Below are 13,978 nucleotides of genomic sequence, written 5' to 3' on the forward strand. Positions count from 1 at the left end.
TATCTCATGTTATACATGAATGTTATCACTACAGAACATAACAAATTTACATTGGTAAGGAGAAACAATTTTCCTGATCTTCATGTAGATCGTGCAGTTGTCATCTGAGAATGTACTAGGAGCTGTCTAGAACTGGGTGTTGTATTTTTTAGCTCTTCAATTTCTGGGGTTTGCTTTCTCTCCTTTACAGTAATACAAAGCTGTGTCATTATAGCAAATCTGCTTTTTTGCAGTAGTCATTTTTGATTCTGTAACAGCTGATTTTTGTAATAAAACTGGAGAGTAGTTCAGGTTGGAAGGGCTCTCTGGAGGACTCTCTTCCAACTTCCAGCTGAAAAGCTCACTGCTTGCTAAATTCAGAAATTGGCTGTGGTCAACATGATAAATGGGTTTTTTTACTTCATAAACAAAAATGCTCTTCAAAACTCAATCACACCCTGTTTTGAGTTGGTAAGCAGCTTGAATTGTGACACTGGGCATTTCAGTTTTTGTATTCTGGACATTTTATTAATGAAATAGAGAAGCTTAATTGTTTTGAATCTTTTCTGTCTTAAAAAGGTTGTGTCACCCTTCCTAATGTAAAAATACAATTGCAGTTTGGAATCTGTTGTCCACCTTAAGAATTTTTTGGCTTTCTTTTATGGAGATCCATTTGTGCTACTGTTTGAAGGAGGATCAGTGTTTGGTTACAGTATGTTTCAGTAAGTTCAGATTTGGGATTCTTTTATCCTATGACCTACATTATCTGCATCTTACAGGTCTGGTCATAATGTAGGATTCAGCAGGTTAATACATAATTTCCTCTTTGCAGTGTAATGTTATAGTGCAGGAGAAAACAGTCTGTGTTTCTTTAAATTCTAATCCTTAACATTGATAATAAAGGCTGCTTGCTTTTACTGGTGAAAAGGCTAAATATTAATAGTGTTAATTTACACCATTTGGGTAGACAAGCATGATATCTTGTGTGTTAAAAAAAATTCAGCTGCAAAATCATTCAGAGAATGATAAAAATTATATGCTAGCAAGCAGCGCTCTAGTCTTGGTCCAAACCTGAGGAGATATGAATAAAACAGTTTTGCAAAGGGGATCAAAGTCTTAAAGGCTACACATGCCTGCTGCAAGTCAGCGTGATTAAGTCGGGGGGGGTGGGGGGTGGGGTTATTCTCTGAAATAATCAGAGCTTGCTTGTTTTCTGCTACTGTGTCTTTGTCGGCATGATTTATGTGCCTTTGCATTTATCAACACTTTGCGTGACTTTACTGCTGCAACATTTTGTCAATCTTTCCAGAAATTGATTTCTGTGGCTATGAAATGTGAACATACAAGACAAAGCCATGCTTATAAAGAATTGTACCTTCACCAGCAAAGCAAAACCACCCCGTTGGGTTTTTTTTTACATACCAGGTTAACTTTTCTCCCTGTGTCTGCTTTTTCTTACTGACTTGTGCTCAGTAGGTTTTCAGGCATTATTTTCTGGCTGCTGTTCTAATTTCTTTGTGTTGTACTTAGTATTTTTTTTACAACTCTGATTAGGTTCAGATTTCTGAACAAGTTAATATATTTCATAGTTTATTTAAACAGATTGAGTGTGGGATGTAAAGCATTGAAATAATTGAATGGTAACAAAATATAGTATATGTGAAAGAAAGTTAACTTTTAATTTTGTATCTCCGTGTCATTACATTTTTCAAGAGTTTTTATTGCTTATCTGATTTTAGGATGTGGTGCTCGTCCTCAGTGTGAAAGTAGTTGCCTTGTAAAGAGGAGGGACTGAGTTCACAGATTAACATCATGAAGTGGTGAGATCTCTAAACGGAGAAGTGATGAGTGAAGGAAAGGATTAGAAAAGTTAAGAGTTGCAAATTGGGCTGCATTGCTAATGTGTTGTGGAAAAACTGTAATTTGAGGTGTGCCTTGAATGCAGTGTCACAGTAAGTAGGAAATATAGGCAGTATCTGATGTTATTTGAGGCTGGGTTGGTTTCTCCATTCTTACTTCTCATGAAGTTTGATAATCTCAGTCCTTTGTTGTAAGGGTTTTTTTCTGCTATCAGTGGGTGGAGGAGCAATCCTGCATGTGGTAATGTTTTATGTAATTGATGTGCCACATCACAGTGCATGATGTAGTCCAGTTGTGCGTAATACAGGTGTGTTCGTATTGATCACTCCGCTTCTAATTACAGAGACTCCATATTTGCTTATGCACAGCTTGGGTCTGGCTATGTAATGGCCTATAATTTATGCTGTGAACTTGTAACATTGGAAAGGAAGGTAGCCATCTAAGATGTTTTAGTTGCCCCCTCCCCCAACAGTTAATGTGGCCATTTCATGTCGAAATTTTCCAGGGGGAAGAGCAGGAATCTAATACTTCTTCAAAAAGGAGTCTTAAGATTTTATTCTGTTAGATTTTTTTTTATTGTTTATCAGTGTTTTCATCATTATCACAAAATATGTAAAAATATCTAAAAGAATTTACCCCTTTAAAAGTCTTAACTAAGTTACCTGATGTTGACTGTTTTCGGGTAGGAAAATATTCTTCAGATAGAAGATGAAAAAGATGTCATTTCTCTTTGGGGTTTTCTTCTGACACAAAATGCTATTTCATCTTGTCACGCATTTAAATCGGAACCAGTCCTTGCAAGGGGTGACATAGTTTCAGCATTTTATAATAGACTATTGAATGTAATTTTAAATGATGTTTATATTGAGAATATGGAGAATGTGAAACCTCAGTTTAGACCTTAAGAAATAAACCAAAACACACACCATAGGAAAAAAAAAAAATCACCGAGTTCTTCCTTGGAACTGCAGAATTGGGTGTTTGGTAGCCAAAAAATGCTTAAGTGATACTATATATCATAGGTAGTGGTGGTATTGCTGTCACTATGTTGCTGTCAAGGCAGAGCACTCCGAGTTCAGTAGAAAACCCTTATTTCAGCCTGTGGCCAAACTTGCTGTGGAGTGGTGCCATTAATTTACTGGCTCCCTGCTAACGTTGCTACTTTTTAACACCAAGTGGTGGTCTTCGTGATCATGTGGCCACCAAAATAATGTAGACAGTGGCTTTTGACCTGCTGATCCTAATGATCTACAGGACATAGCTCCAGAGCCTGGAGACCTTTGAATGCTCTTTCTCATAAGGTATTCTGAATATCAGTATTTACTGGAGGTCTGCATTTTCCAGTAGTTGTACTTTGTCTTTTTATAAATAGCTACAGAAAGATGGAGAAATAACTCCCCTTGTTTCAAGAAATTAAATTCTTGAGAGGTAGATGCTTGTAGATGTGCCTGTATATACTTTTTCAGAAAAAAATGAATTTACATCTTAAAATATAAACTTGAAGTTCTGTGAGGATTAAAGAAACACGTATTAAAAGTCTGTTCTGTTCTGGAGATTTCAGTGTGCAATCCCTACATCTGCTGAAACTTCACATCACTGTTCTGCTTCTACAGCAGTACAATACTGCTTTCTGCATTTCTTCTCTTAAAGATGTAATAAGTTTAGAAGGAAAAATATCTGCTTGATTTTACATCTCTTTGAGTGATAAGTGATTTCTACTTTGCCCAGTGATGCTGTTTCTGCCTGGTCATTCTTTTTAAATGTGATGGTAATTTTGTTATCATTCTTTTGAACACCTGGAACAATAGGATCAGATATATGTTTTTTTTGAACTATCTGCTTATGAGGTGGGAACATCTCCATCACATGCCCTTTTTCAGGAATCTAATAACCTGATCATTGTTAATAAGAAAAGGGTAAACTGTCTTAAAGATGCTTCATGTCTTGGTTGAGTTTTCTCTGCTTTCCTGGACTCACTTGTTCTATTTCTACCATGTGCTGCTTTCTGAGACTGCATTTGAGTAACTCAGGCTTATTTGTAGCTTTCTCACTTTCACTCTGCATTTCAGTAAACAGTTTCTATTTGTTCCCAAGAGCTAGAAAGCCTTGACTTCAAGCTAGATTTTGGACTGGATATGTGGGCCAGTATAACTACTATTTCCAGAAGTGTGATAAGCACATATTGCAATAATTAAATTTTTGCAGATTACCTGAGTATCGGAATCTTGCTGCTGAATTTTTTTTTTTATGCGTTACATGTTCTTGACTTCTGCTGGGTCTCTATTTTTTATTTATTTCCAGAATTGTCTACCTGTCATTCATAACATTCTGTAGATTATTCCATCTTCCTCCATATGGTCTTGAGTTTACTGACTTATCTGTGTCATCAGAGTCCACTCTCTGTTTATGCTGCTCAACTGATGCTTTTGTTAAAGGACTCCTGCTCTGCTACATCTCAGGTTACCTTTCAGACAAGGCATTCTAAGCTGGTTCTTTAAGTGCTACAGTAAAGGCTTTCTGAATAAAAGAATGAAGTATTTCTTTTACTGGTATAAAACATTAGATGTTTGCTCATGATGGAATATGGAAAATGTTTACTCTGCATAATATTACCAGAAAAGTAAGCAAACCCTACTGCCTTTTAAAAGGCAATAACTAAAAAGTTCCTTAGTGTAAATAATTACTTATAGCCCCATGTTACAAATAGGAATTTTTGTTAGCGTCTAAATTATCAGTTGAGGGAGTCCAATTTCCCTGTTATAGATTTTTTTTTTTTTTTAATTAACACTAATGAGACCTGTTTTAAGGGGATAGTAGACCTGGTTGGTATGGCAAAAGCTGTACAGTAGCTAGAAGCTTCTGTTCAACAGCATAAGCAAGTCAAATTCTTACCATTTCTTCTCATCTTCACTACTTAATGTCTTGGTTTTTGTCATATCTCTATTTCCAATTACTTTAGAGCTTTGTCTTTTTTATAGTACAATTTTGTATGGAGAGAAAGGCATGCTTCTTTAGATGATTACTTTATAAAAAGTAAAAAATAGTAGCACAAGTTCCAGTGATTTGAAGTAGTGTTCTTGTATGTTAGGAATTACTGCCTTATTTTGTTTGTCACCTTTGCCATTCGATAAAGACAATTTCCCTCAGAGGGAGTAGTGAATTTTATACTTACTGATTTTGATCTTTCTTAGTTCAACAGAACCTTCACTTTTCTTTTGGCTCTGCAATGACAGGTTAAGAGCTTTTTCTGGTGCTACATGCCATTAGTTTTCATTTAAGTATGGTAGACAAGATAATTTTAAACTTGATTGACAGCTTAACACAAATCTCTTCTGCAAAAGTGCTTTTTAAACTTCTAAATGAGTAAAATGTTTTTCAGTGTTAAAATGTATGAGAATCAGTACTTCTCTCTGTATTGATTTGCTGTATTAGTCCTGTGTCCTGTTCTCTCCTCAGTATGATAAAGGTATGTGTTTATTGTGTGTCCTGGTTCAGCTAGGATAGGGTTAGGTTTCCTCAGCAGAGAGAGGGGGAAGGGATCTCCAGCCGGGTTATTCATACCATGCTGAAGTCAGGTCCAGGGGCGGAACCTTTTTTACCTTGCTCTTTGGCGGGCTGGGTGGTGGGAACCTGTTTCCATGACCATTTAGCAGTATTTCTCTGTATATCGTTTGTCTTGTTCACTATTACTGTTGTTTATTGTTATCATTGCTGCTGTTGTTCAGATTGTTTTATCACTATGTTGTATTAAATTTCTTCTTATTTTAGCCCGGGTTTGTGCCTCACTTCCAGCCTGACCGGCTGAGGGTTGGGGAGGTGCAACGGCAACGTACTCTCCGGTCCTGGCAGGGCTTAAATCATTACATTGGAGTCCAGCAAAGGGCCATGAAGATGACTGGAGTATCTTTCATATGAGGAGAGGCTAGCACTGTTTGGCCTGGAAAAAAGAGGTCTTGCAGGGATCTTATAAATACTTGTAAATACCTGATGGGAGGGAATGAAGAGGGAGCCAGACTTCTCAGTGCTCAGTGACAGGCAAGGCAATGGGTACAAAATAAAACGTGTAATTCTACTTGAACCCAAGAAAACACTTTTTCTACTGTGAGGGTGGTCAAACACTGAAACAGGTTGCCCAGACAGGTTGTAAAGTCTCCAGAATTTCTGGAGATTTCACTAAATATGGTCATGGACAATTGGTTCTAGTTGGTCCTATTTGAGCAGAGAGATTGAATTTGATGGTCACAGGATGTCCCTTCTGATATAAATAGTTCTCTGACAATACACTTACAAGGGGGAAGGTAGTGAATGAATACATTATAATATAAAGATGTAATTTGTAATTTACGGATCTTACTTGAAATGCAGTTTAAGTACTGCGTGTTCAAATTAGGTAACTGCTCAAGCACATCATCCTTCTTTGGATACAGCATGTGGATTGTTGCTTATGTACACAGAGGAAACTTGTATCTACATAAGCGTCAAGCAAAAGGATAGGATAGATGTATTCTTTTCAATATGAAAACCAGTGTCTGTGGTGCTAAACAGTATAGTTCCCTTAGTTGCGCTGATTAACTTTGTAACATTTAGTTGCTATGAAGACTATTTAAGATTCTTCATTACTTGTGACCTGTTCTGGATGATTAAAATAATAGCTAGTAATATGTCCATAAATTTTGAAGTTATAATTTTGAGTCAATCAAGGAGCTTTATAAGCAGGTTTATTTGAATTTGTGGTTACATTGTGTAGATAAGGTATACAATTTGCTGAACCCACTTCTACAGATAGAGTTCGTAACTGTTTTAAGAAAGTGGAGTACCTTTGTATCCTCTGCTATTCTGCATCTTTCATTGGGAACTGAGCTATTTGTTGTTATTTGTGATAACTAAAGCTTCCCCAGTCCTCTTCTGTATTGTAGTTTACCTCATTGCATAGGGGTGCTGAGGAAAGCAACATATAGTACCTTAAACACAGCATCTTCCACTGTGAAAGTCTAGGTTTTTTTCTAAATGGGGAGACTTGACCCAACTACAGAATTTTTTCTTCAGGAATTAAACTGCACCTAAGGCTTGATTTCTGTAAAACCCTGGGAGTTGGAAATAAGCTGTCACTTGTGTTTGAATGATGATACTTTTCAAAATAAAGGCTGCCTCTTGGAGAAAAAAAAAATAGTCAAAGTTTCTGAATTGCATTTTACTTAAAAAAAAACAAAAAACAAAAACAAAAAAAAAAAACCCACCAAAACCCAAAGCCCATGACAAAATAAAAAAACAAAAAACAAAAAACAAAACCCAACACCCAAACTGTACAAGGTTCTAAGGAATGATGATACCTGAAGAGAAGTTGCCTGTTGATGATGTGTATTTTTAATAAAAGCACTTTTAAAAAAAATAAAATTAAGGTTTAGTGTAATACCTGAAATGCAACAGACTGCTCCATTTGTCAGTATTTTTGTTCTGGGTCTGCCTAGGGCTTGAGGATGCATGAATGGACATCAGTAAATAATTCAAACTGTTGTCATTGAACACTATTCTAATTCTGATAAACAAGTTTAATTTTTCAGCTGATTTTCCGAGTTCTATTACAGTTAGGAATTAAATGTCTATCCAGGGTCTTTAGGTTGCCTTGAAATAAAAGCTGCTTGCAGCTTCAAGGATCTGCATGCTTTGGAAAAGTTCTAATAAGGATGATAACACTGTACTTTTATTTGTTTCTTGTATATATGGCAGAATGAGAATTAATGATGAAAGCACTTCCTAAAGAAACGTGTTAGGTTAAACTTGAACGATGTCCACCCAAGGGAAAACTGTGTATGCTAACCAACTTAAAGCTACTTGCTGCTTGCTTGTTTTAGTACAAGGTCCTGGAAGGAGGTTATGTGCTTTGTGGGAGAGTTTCTTCTTGTTTAATTAAGTTTTAATGAGGGTTTTGGGTGCAACAGTGGGAAAAGAGGCATGACTGTAAACACTAAAGAAAAGTATACTTGAATATAAATTACAGTTGCTGTATGAACCTTGACTTTAAATTGTTATGGTGAAGACTGCAGGAGACTATTCAGCAGTTATGAAAAAACATTGGTGTTCTTGCTTGTGATGTTGCTTGTCACCTGAGAATGTTAATGATTTGTCCTTCAGTCAGTTGCCTAAGAGTTAGAGTTAATATGGGTAGTGTTCATCTAGCAAGTTCTTAAGCATTCAGTCTGACCTGGGAGTGCAAAGAGTTTGCAAGTGCTGAACGTCTGTTTTCTAAGCTGTAAGACTCCTGGATTGTAGGAGGAGATTAAGAACTGTTGTGTTACTATTGCAGGTATTGAACAGGATTTCAAATGCTTGACTACATACAACTGTGACAGGTAGCCCAGTAACTCAGGGTCTAGTCTGCTTGTTGGGTAGCATCTCTGAGTTCAGCCTGTATGGCTATTTTAGGTGTCATCAAATCTGAAAGGAGAAGCAGCAGTAAAGGAGTGGGTGGTTTGGGTTTTTTTTGTCCACCTTCCATAACCACCCCTCACCCCGCCCCGTTCCTTTCCATAGCTGGGGACTTGCAGTATCCATACCTCCATCATTTGAAATGCAGTGAGTAGGTTGTCATTAGAGGTAAAGGTAATACTCAAATAATACTATGTTTTTTTGTAGAAAGTGACTTGCTTCAGTTGAGGAATCTGTGACTAGGCTGGTCAAAATCTAGTAAAATGCAGGGATTAAACATTGTATTTCTATACATCTTAATAATAAGGACTTAATGTTTTTTAAATACTTAAAATGGTACGTACCAGTTATAGAGGTTAGTGGGTCTTGTCAGAAACTTTTAAATTTGGAATGGTACTTGATGCTAAAAACCTAGGGTCTTGAATTTTATGTAGTCTCAAAGCTTCAAAAGAGCTGAAGTGACTTCAGGAATTTTTCTCAAATCAGTAAAACCTCAAGGCTAATGGGAAGTGATAACCACCAAATGTGAACTGTTTCTGACCTGAATTTTGCTTTTAAAAAGGAGTAGTTTGGAACTTCAGCAGTATCTTTTACTAGTTGTGCACTGATCAGCAAATACTGAAATTCTGAAGTGCATCAGAATTGTTTTTGTGCTACCTGTATTCATGGCTGGGTTTTTTTATTAGTTTAGGATTGCTGCCTTGTTGGAGCTTTGATTTCAGCCATTTCAGTCCATTTTTGGAGTGGTTATGTGGAAACTCATTTTACATTGAGTTTCCAGTTATTGCCACTTAAATGTAGTATTTCTGTAGTTCGCTGGACTTTTTTCATGTGTAACTGGTAAAAATCCCTGCAATTTTCTTGATGATTTTCCAGTATCTTAAAGATTTATTTTGCTAATGTTCAATCTAATAAACACTTGTGTTTTGTGAACTAAAGAATAACCCTGCATGCTTTCCCTGCACATGGAAAATGCAGATGCAAATCTGAGTTGTTTATGTATTTTTATTTTTCAGCTGTTCACCGATGGAATCACCAATAAATTAATTGGCTGCTATGTGGGTGACATAACAGATGATGTCGTTCTAGTTAGGATCTATGGGAATAAGACAGAGCTCTTAGTAGATAGAGATGAGGAAGTGAAGAGTTTCCGTGTGTTGCAGGCCCATGGCTGTGCACCTCAACTATACTGTACTTTCAATAATGGCCTGTGCTACGAGTTCATGCAGGGAGAAGCACTGGATCCAGAGCATGTATGCAATCCAGATATTTTCAGGTAAGGTTTTTATTTTTTTACATTATTATTATTTCATTATTCAAGTTCTATGATGCATTTACAATTTTCTGTCAAGCACAAGGGATCTCAGGCTTAGTTTATGAGCAGGCAGAAAAGAAATATTTCTATAAGCCTGCAGTAAGTTGATGTTTACACTCTTGACTGTCCTCTGAGTTACTAGAATATTTCAGTCTGAACAAATGATCCTTGTTGCCTCCCCAGAAGTCTATATTTACTTATTAGAGGTCTGCTTATTGTGAGTATTTAATACTTGCACATTACCATTAGGTAGATCATTTAACATGATGGAGTTGGAGGGGGTGTTTTGCCAATTATTAGGCCTAGCGTAAAGGACACAGCCAGCATAAAGATGAACCAATAACCAAATTGTATTTGATACAAAAGGGTCAGTACATGGGTGAGCACTGGGGGTACAAACAAGTCAGATCATACATAATCAACATCAGTCCCACTGACCCCAACAACAACACTGCACAACCAACAACAAGTGGAATAAATGGTGAAATGCAGTTTCCCATAGAAGAGACAGACAACCGAGTCAACAAACTTTTAAATACATAAGACCAAGGAAGCCACATACTGAATCTCTACACAGCCCACGTTTACAAAAGCCAGACCTGACTGGAGCCCAGTTCCAGGGAGGCAGGAGGTCCTTCCCCAACAGGAAACTCTGCAAAGTGCATCCACCTCACAGACAGACACTGCCCCTTCCTGCAAGGGGTCCCAGCTTTTATCCCCAAGTGGGACACCTGACCTTTGTTTACTTAATGCTGGACACTTGGGGCTCATTTATCTAATGGCTCTCCCTGCCAGGCCAGCCTCACCCTGGAGGGAAGCTTAAAGGTAACTCACCCCCCCTTTGTGAAGGGCTGTGGGAATCACCCCTATGTCAACCTTAATTTGGGGCTTGGGGTTGAAACCCCAGCATTTCAGGGGGCTGCACTTGACTAAAGCAATTACTCCTGGGTCTGTTTCTATTACATTCCTTTTGTGAATAGGTTCAAGGTGTAGTCTTCCATTGAGACATATTTTTTTTTTTTTTAACTATTAGCAGTGAACAGAAAGTGCTGATGTCTTAAGATTTTAGTTTTTCATGTATGTATTGAAATGTATTTGCCTAACAGTGGCAGCTAATTTCAGTCTTCTAAAGATAAGCAAGTTGAAGAGTAGACTGTAAATACCGATGAAGTATGCATGCTGTAACTGAACTCAAATCCCTCCCACCTCCCCTCTCAAGTAGTGCTGCTAATGACCTTTTGAGCCTTGAAAGATGCTTCCCTATAGCTGTGCTGCTCTTGTTTAAACCCTCTTTGGATTCTCTTACTGCATTTTTTTTATAGGTTTTTTCTGTTAAATATATTGTACTTGTGTTCTCTTATTGCTAGGAGAAATGTAACAAAGACTGTCAGATATACAGTAAATGTAACATTAATTTAAACTTTTTTTAGACTCATTGCCAGACAGCTTGCTAAAATCCATACTATTCATGCACACAATGGATGGATCCCGAAATCTAATCTGTGGCTCAAGATGGGGAAATACTTCTCTCTTATACCCACAGAATTTGCAGATGAGGAAGTAAATAAAAGGTAGCTATTTCATTATGTGCTTTCCTGATTTCCCATTCTTTTCTGCTAGAGCGTTAGAAGAATATTTAAAATAATAGGTTTGCATTAGAACGTACAGTTAAGTTTGTAAAATTTGTCATAGTCTTGTATACAGAAGTAGCTGTATATATGTCAAGTATGTTAAGGAGAGTCTTTCAATTAATTTGGTATATTGTGCATATATATATATATATATATATATATACACACAGCTCTTCGTTTGAACGCCTAAAGGATGGTATTTTTCTTTACTATTTTTAAAGAACTAAGGTCAAGTCATATTCTTCAGGTAGTTGCCTCAATAGTTTTTAAGAGAACCATCATTTCATTCTAACTTGCATTTCTTAGGTGTCTTAAATTTATGAACTGAACAAATATGTCCAAAATTGGGTGATGTAAAGTTAATGAAAATCTGTTTCAGACGATGGGATGAGCTCCCAAAGTGTTTTCCGGAGGAGGAATAGGTATGCACACAGTCATTCTAGACTTGTGCTATCATGGAGTATGAATAATGGTGTCATCTGGGTTTAAGGGTTTGATGACATTTTGTTTTCAGCATCCCAGTATAGTTCTTGAGTTGTAAATAAAATTTTTTCTTAGGATCTTAACAAAATGAAGTATTTCCAAAGGTTTATGGCAGGATGAGAGGAACAGCAAAACTAGGAGCAATGTTTAACCTAAATAAAATTTCTTCTGTATTGTAATTTAAAGTTTGAATTGAAGACAGTGTTTCTTGGAGTGGTGATCAAACTGTTAAGCTAGGAACTGTAATTTGGAAGTGTTTGTATTGTATCATCAAACTTCATATTGCTCAGGAAGCAGAAAAACATTTTTCATGGAACTTCTCTGAAATCATTCTCTGATGCCAACTGTGATTCCTCTTGCATTGTAATTAAAGAATGCTCTAGCAAAGTTGTTTGAAATTTTTTTCTTCTACAGCATAAAATTCTTGAGGAAAATGAGAACTTGAGTACTTAATTGTAAGTCTAGAAGATAAAATGGCTACGTAAACATTCACTTGTGACTAGAACTAGAAAGGGATGTTTCAGTTTCTCTGCGTAGATACATACAGTACATGGTACTTAACTATTGTGTATTCTTGAAGGAAGTTAATGTGAACAAAAAGTGAATTAAACTCATGCTACAATCCTATTAATCTTTATTCCTTTAAAAATGTGCAGGATTGTATTCAAGTTTTACTCTTGATTTTTGGACTGTTATGTTTACAGCACAGATGATCTTCAGAGAATTGTTTTTTAGGGAGGACAAAAAGAAATAATTGTCATAATTTGACTGCTGTTGTGCTAGGGGAAAGAGTTGCCCTGGTTTGGGAGAGGTCTGTTGAACTATTTGCAAATAAGAATCTAGAGGAAAATAAGTTATTACAAATGCTTAGTAGAAAACACAAAGTACTAAATACTAACTTTCAGACTTCTTATACCTAAAAAGGTTTTTAAGTGATATTCCAAGTCCTCAAGTTCTTCAGGAAGAGATGGCATGGATGAAGGAAAGACTGTCAAATTTAGGATCACCAGTGGTACTCTGTCACAATGACCTGTTGTGTAAGAATATTATTTACAACAAGAAACGAGGTAGGTATTGAACTAAACAGTAAGCAGTGAGTGGATTTGTTTATGCTCTGATTGCATTTGCTATTATTAGTGGTGTCATTTATTGACTTGTTCAAGTGAATTCAGTTTGAGCTTTTAAGACACAATGTGATATCTGTGCAAATACAAAGTTGTTTAATTAGATAATTCTCAGCTGTATGTTACTGTGGAGAGGAGGATGTTGGCATTCCTTGCTTTTCTTTAATGAATTAATGAATTTGTTAATCCTAGGCTGACTGTATAACTAGGCTTCAAAGTTTGTAATTGTTAATGGTAATTCCATTCCAATTGTGTAAAGCTTTGAGTGGAGAAAAAAAAAATCATACAAGCATGGAAAATAACCTGATAACATTATTTCTTATATGGTTTGTGACTGTGGGAAGACACTTTCTTAATGAAGTATCTTTGTGATACTTAATACATTCAGTGACTATTTTCTGCATGATGTACATAGGCATCTTAAAGATTTCTTTTGTAAATACATGCTTTATTTATACAGTTTTAGGCAATATACATCTTAGTAAAGATGAATTTTTTAATTTACCTTTAACTCAATTTGTGTTATTAAAGAATGCCTTTATTAAAATCTGTAAAGCTTCTTTATAAATCCGGTTTATTTTATTTCTTGATAGTGGTTTGAGGTTCAGTTACTAAATTAATCAGTTAAACAGGATATTAAAAGACAAACTTGCAACACTAAAATGGCCAACTTTCCTCCTATTTCAAATATCTGAGCTCAGCTGAGCGCAACAAATTAATCAGATCAGATCCAGATTTTCTCTTGAAGTGAGGATCCCACGTTTCTTCTAGTAGCTTCGTATTTGTTTGTGACAGTTTGGTAAGATTGTTGGTATGTAAACCAAGAAGTGTTGTGAAGTAAATGACTGTGAATGTAACCGAAATAATCTCCATCAGTTACTGTTGATCTTTGACCTCTGAAGCTTATGTGCCTTAACTTCTAAACAAAAACTGACAAAGACATGCTGGAGTTGGTTCTAGTATGAAAACTGGCTGTGTATGTATAACCAATTTCTGTATCAGATATGCACTGAATGCATGTGCATTGGGAAAACAGTCTTGGTGGTTTGTGTACAAGTTTCCCTCTAGGTAATACCAATTTCGAAGAGATTTGCTAGTACTTCTAGTTATATAGGTATTTACATATATATATATATATATATATATATATATATATATAT

General features: G+C 36.2%; 1 protein-coding gene across 1 annotated transcript in view; it reads left to right on the forward strand.

Annotated features, from left to right (window-relative positions):
- Positions 1–13,978, forward strand: part of ETNK1 (ethanolamine kinase 1) — a 31,312-nt gene continuing 17,334 nt past the window's right edge. Inside the window, exons 1-4 of the mRNA XM_026865457.1 lie at positions 1–54; positions 9,282–9,541; positions 11,011–11,151; positions 12,619–12,761. Of these exons, the coding sequence (XP_026721258.1) occupies positions 7–54; positions 9,282–9,541; positions 11,011–11,151; positions 12,619–12,761 (592 nt within the window). The 5' untranslated portion in view covers positions 1–6. The remainder of the gene's footprint in view (positions 55–9,281; positions 9,542–11,010; positions 11,152–12,618; positions 12,762–13,978) is intronic.

Source organism: Athene cunicularia, assembly GCF_003259725.1.
Source record: "Athene cunicularia isolate RWA chromosome 1 unlocalized genomic scaffold, athCun1 chr1_part2, whole genome shotgun sequence".
In the NCBI taxonomy this organism is placed as follows: Eukaryota; Metazoa; Chordata; class Aves; order Strigiformes; family Strigidae; genus Athene; species Athene cunicularia.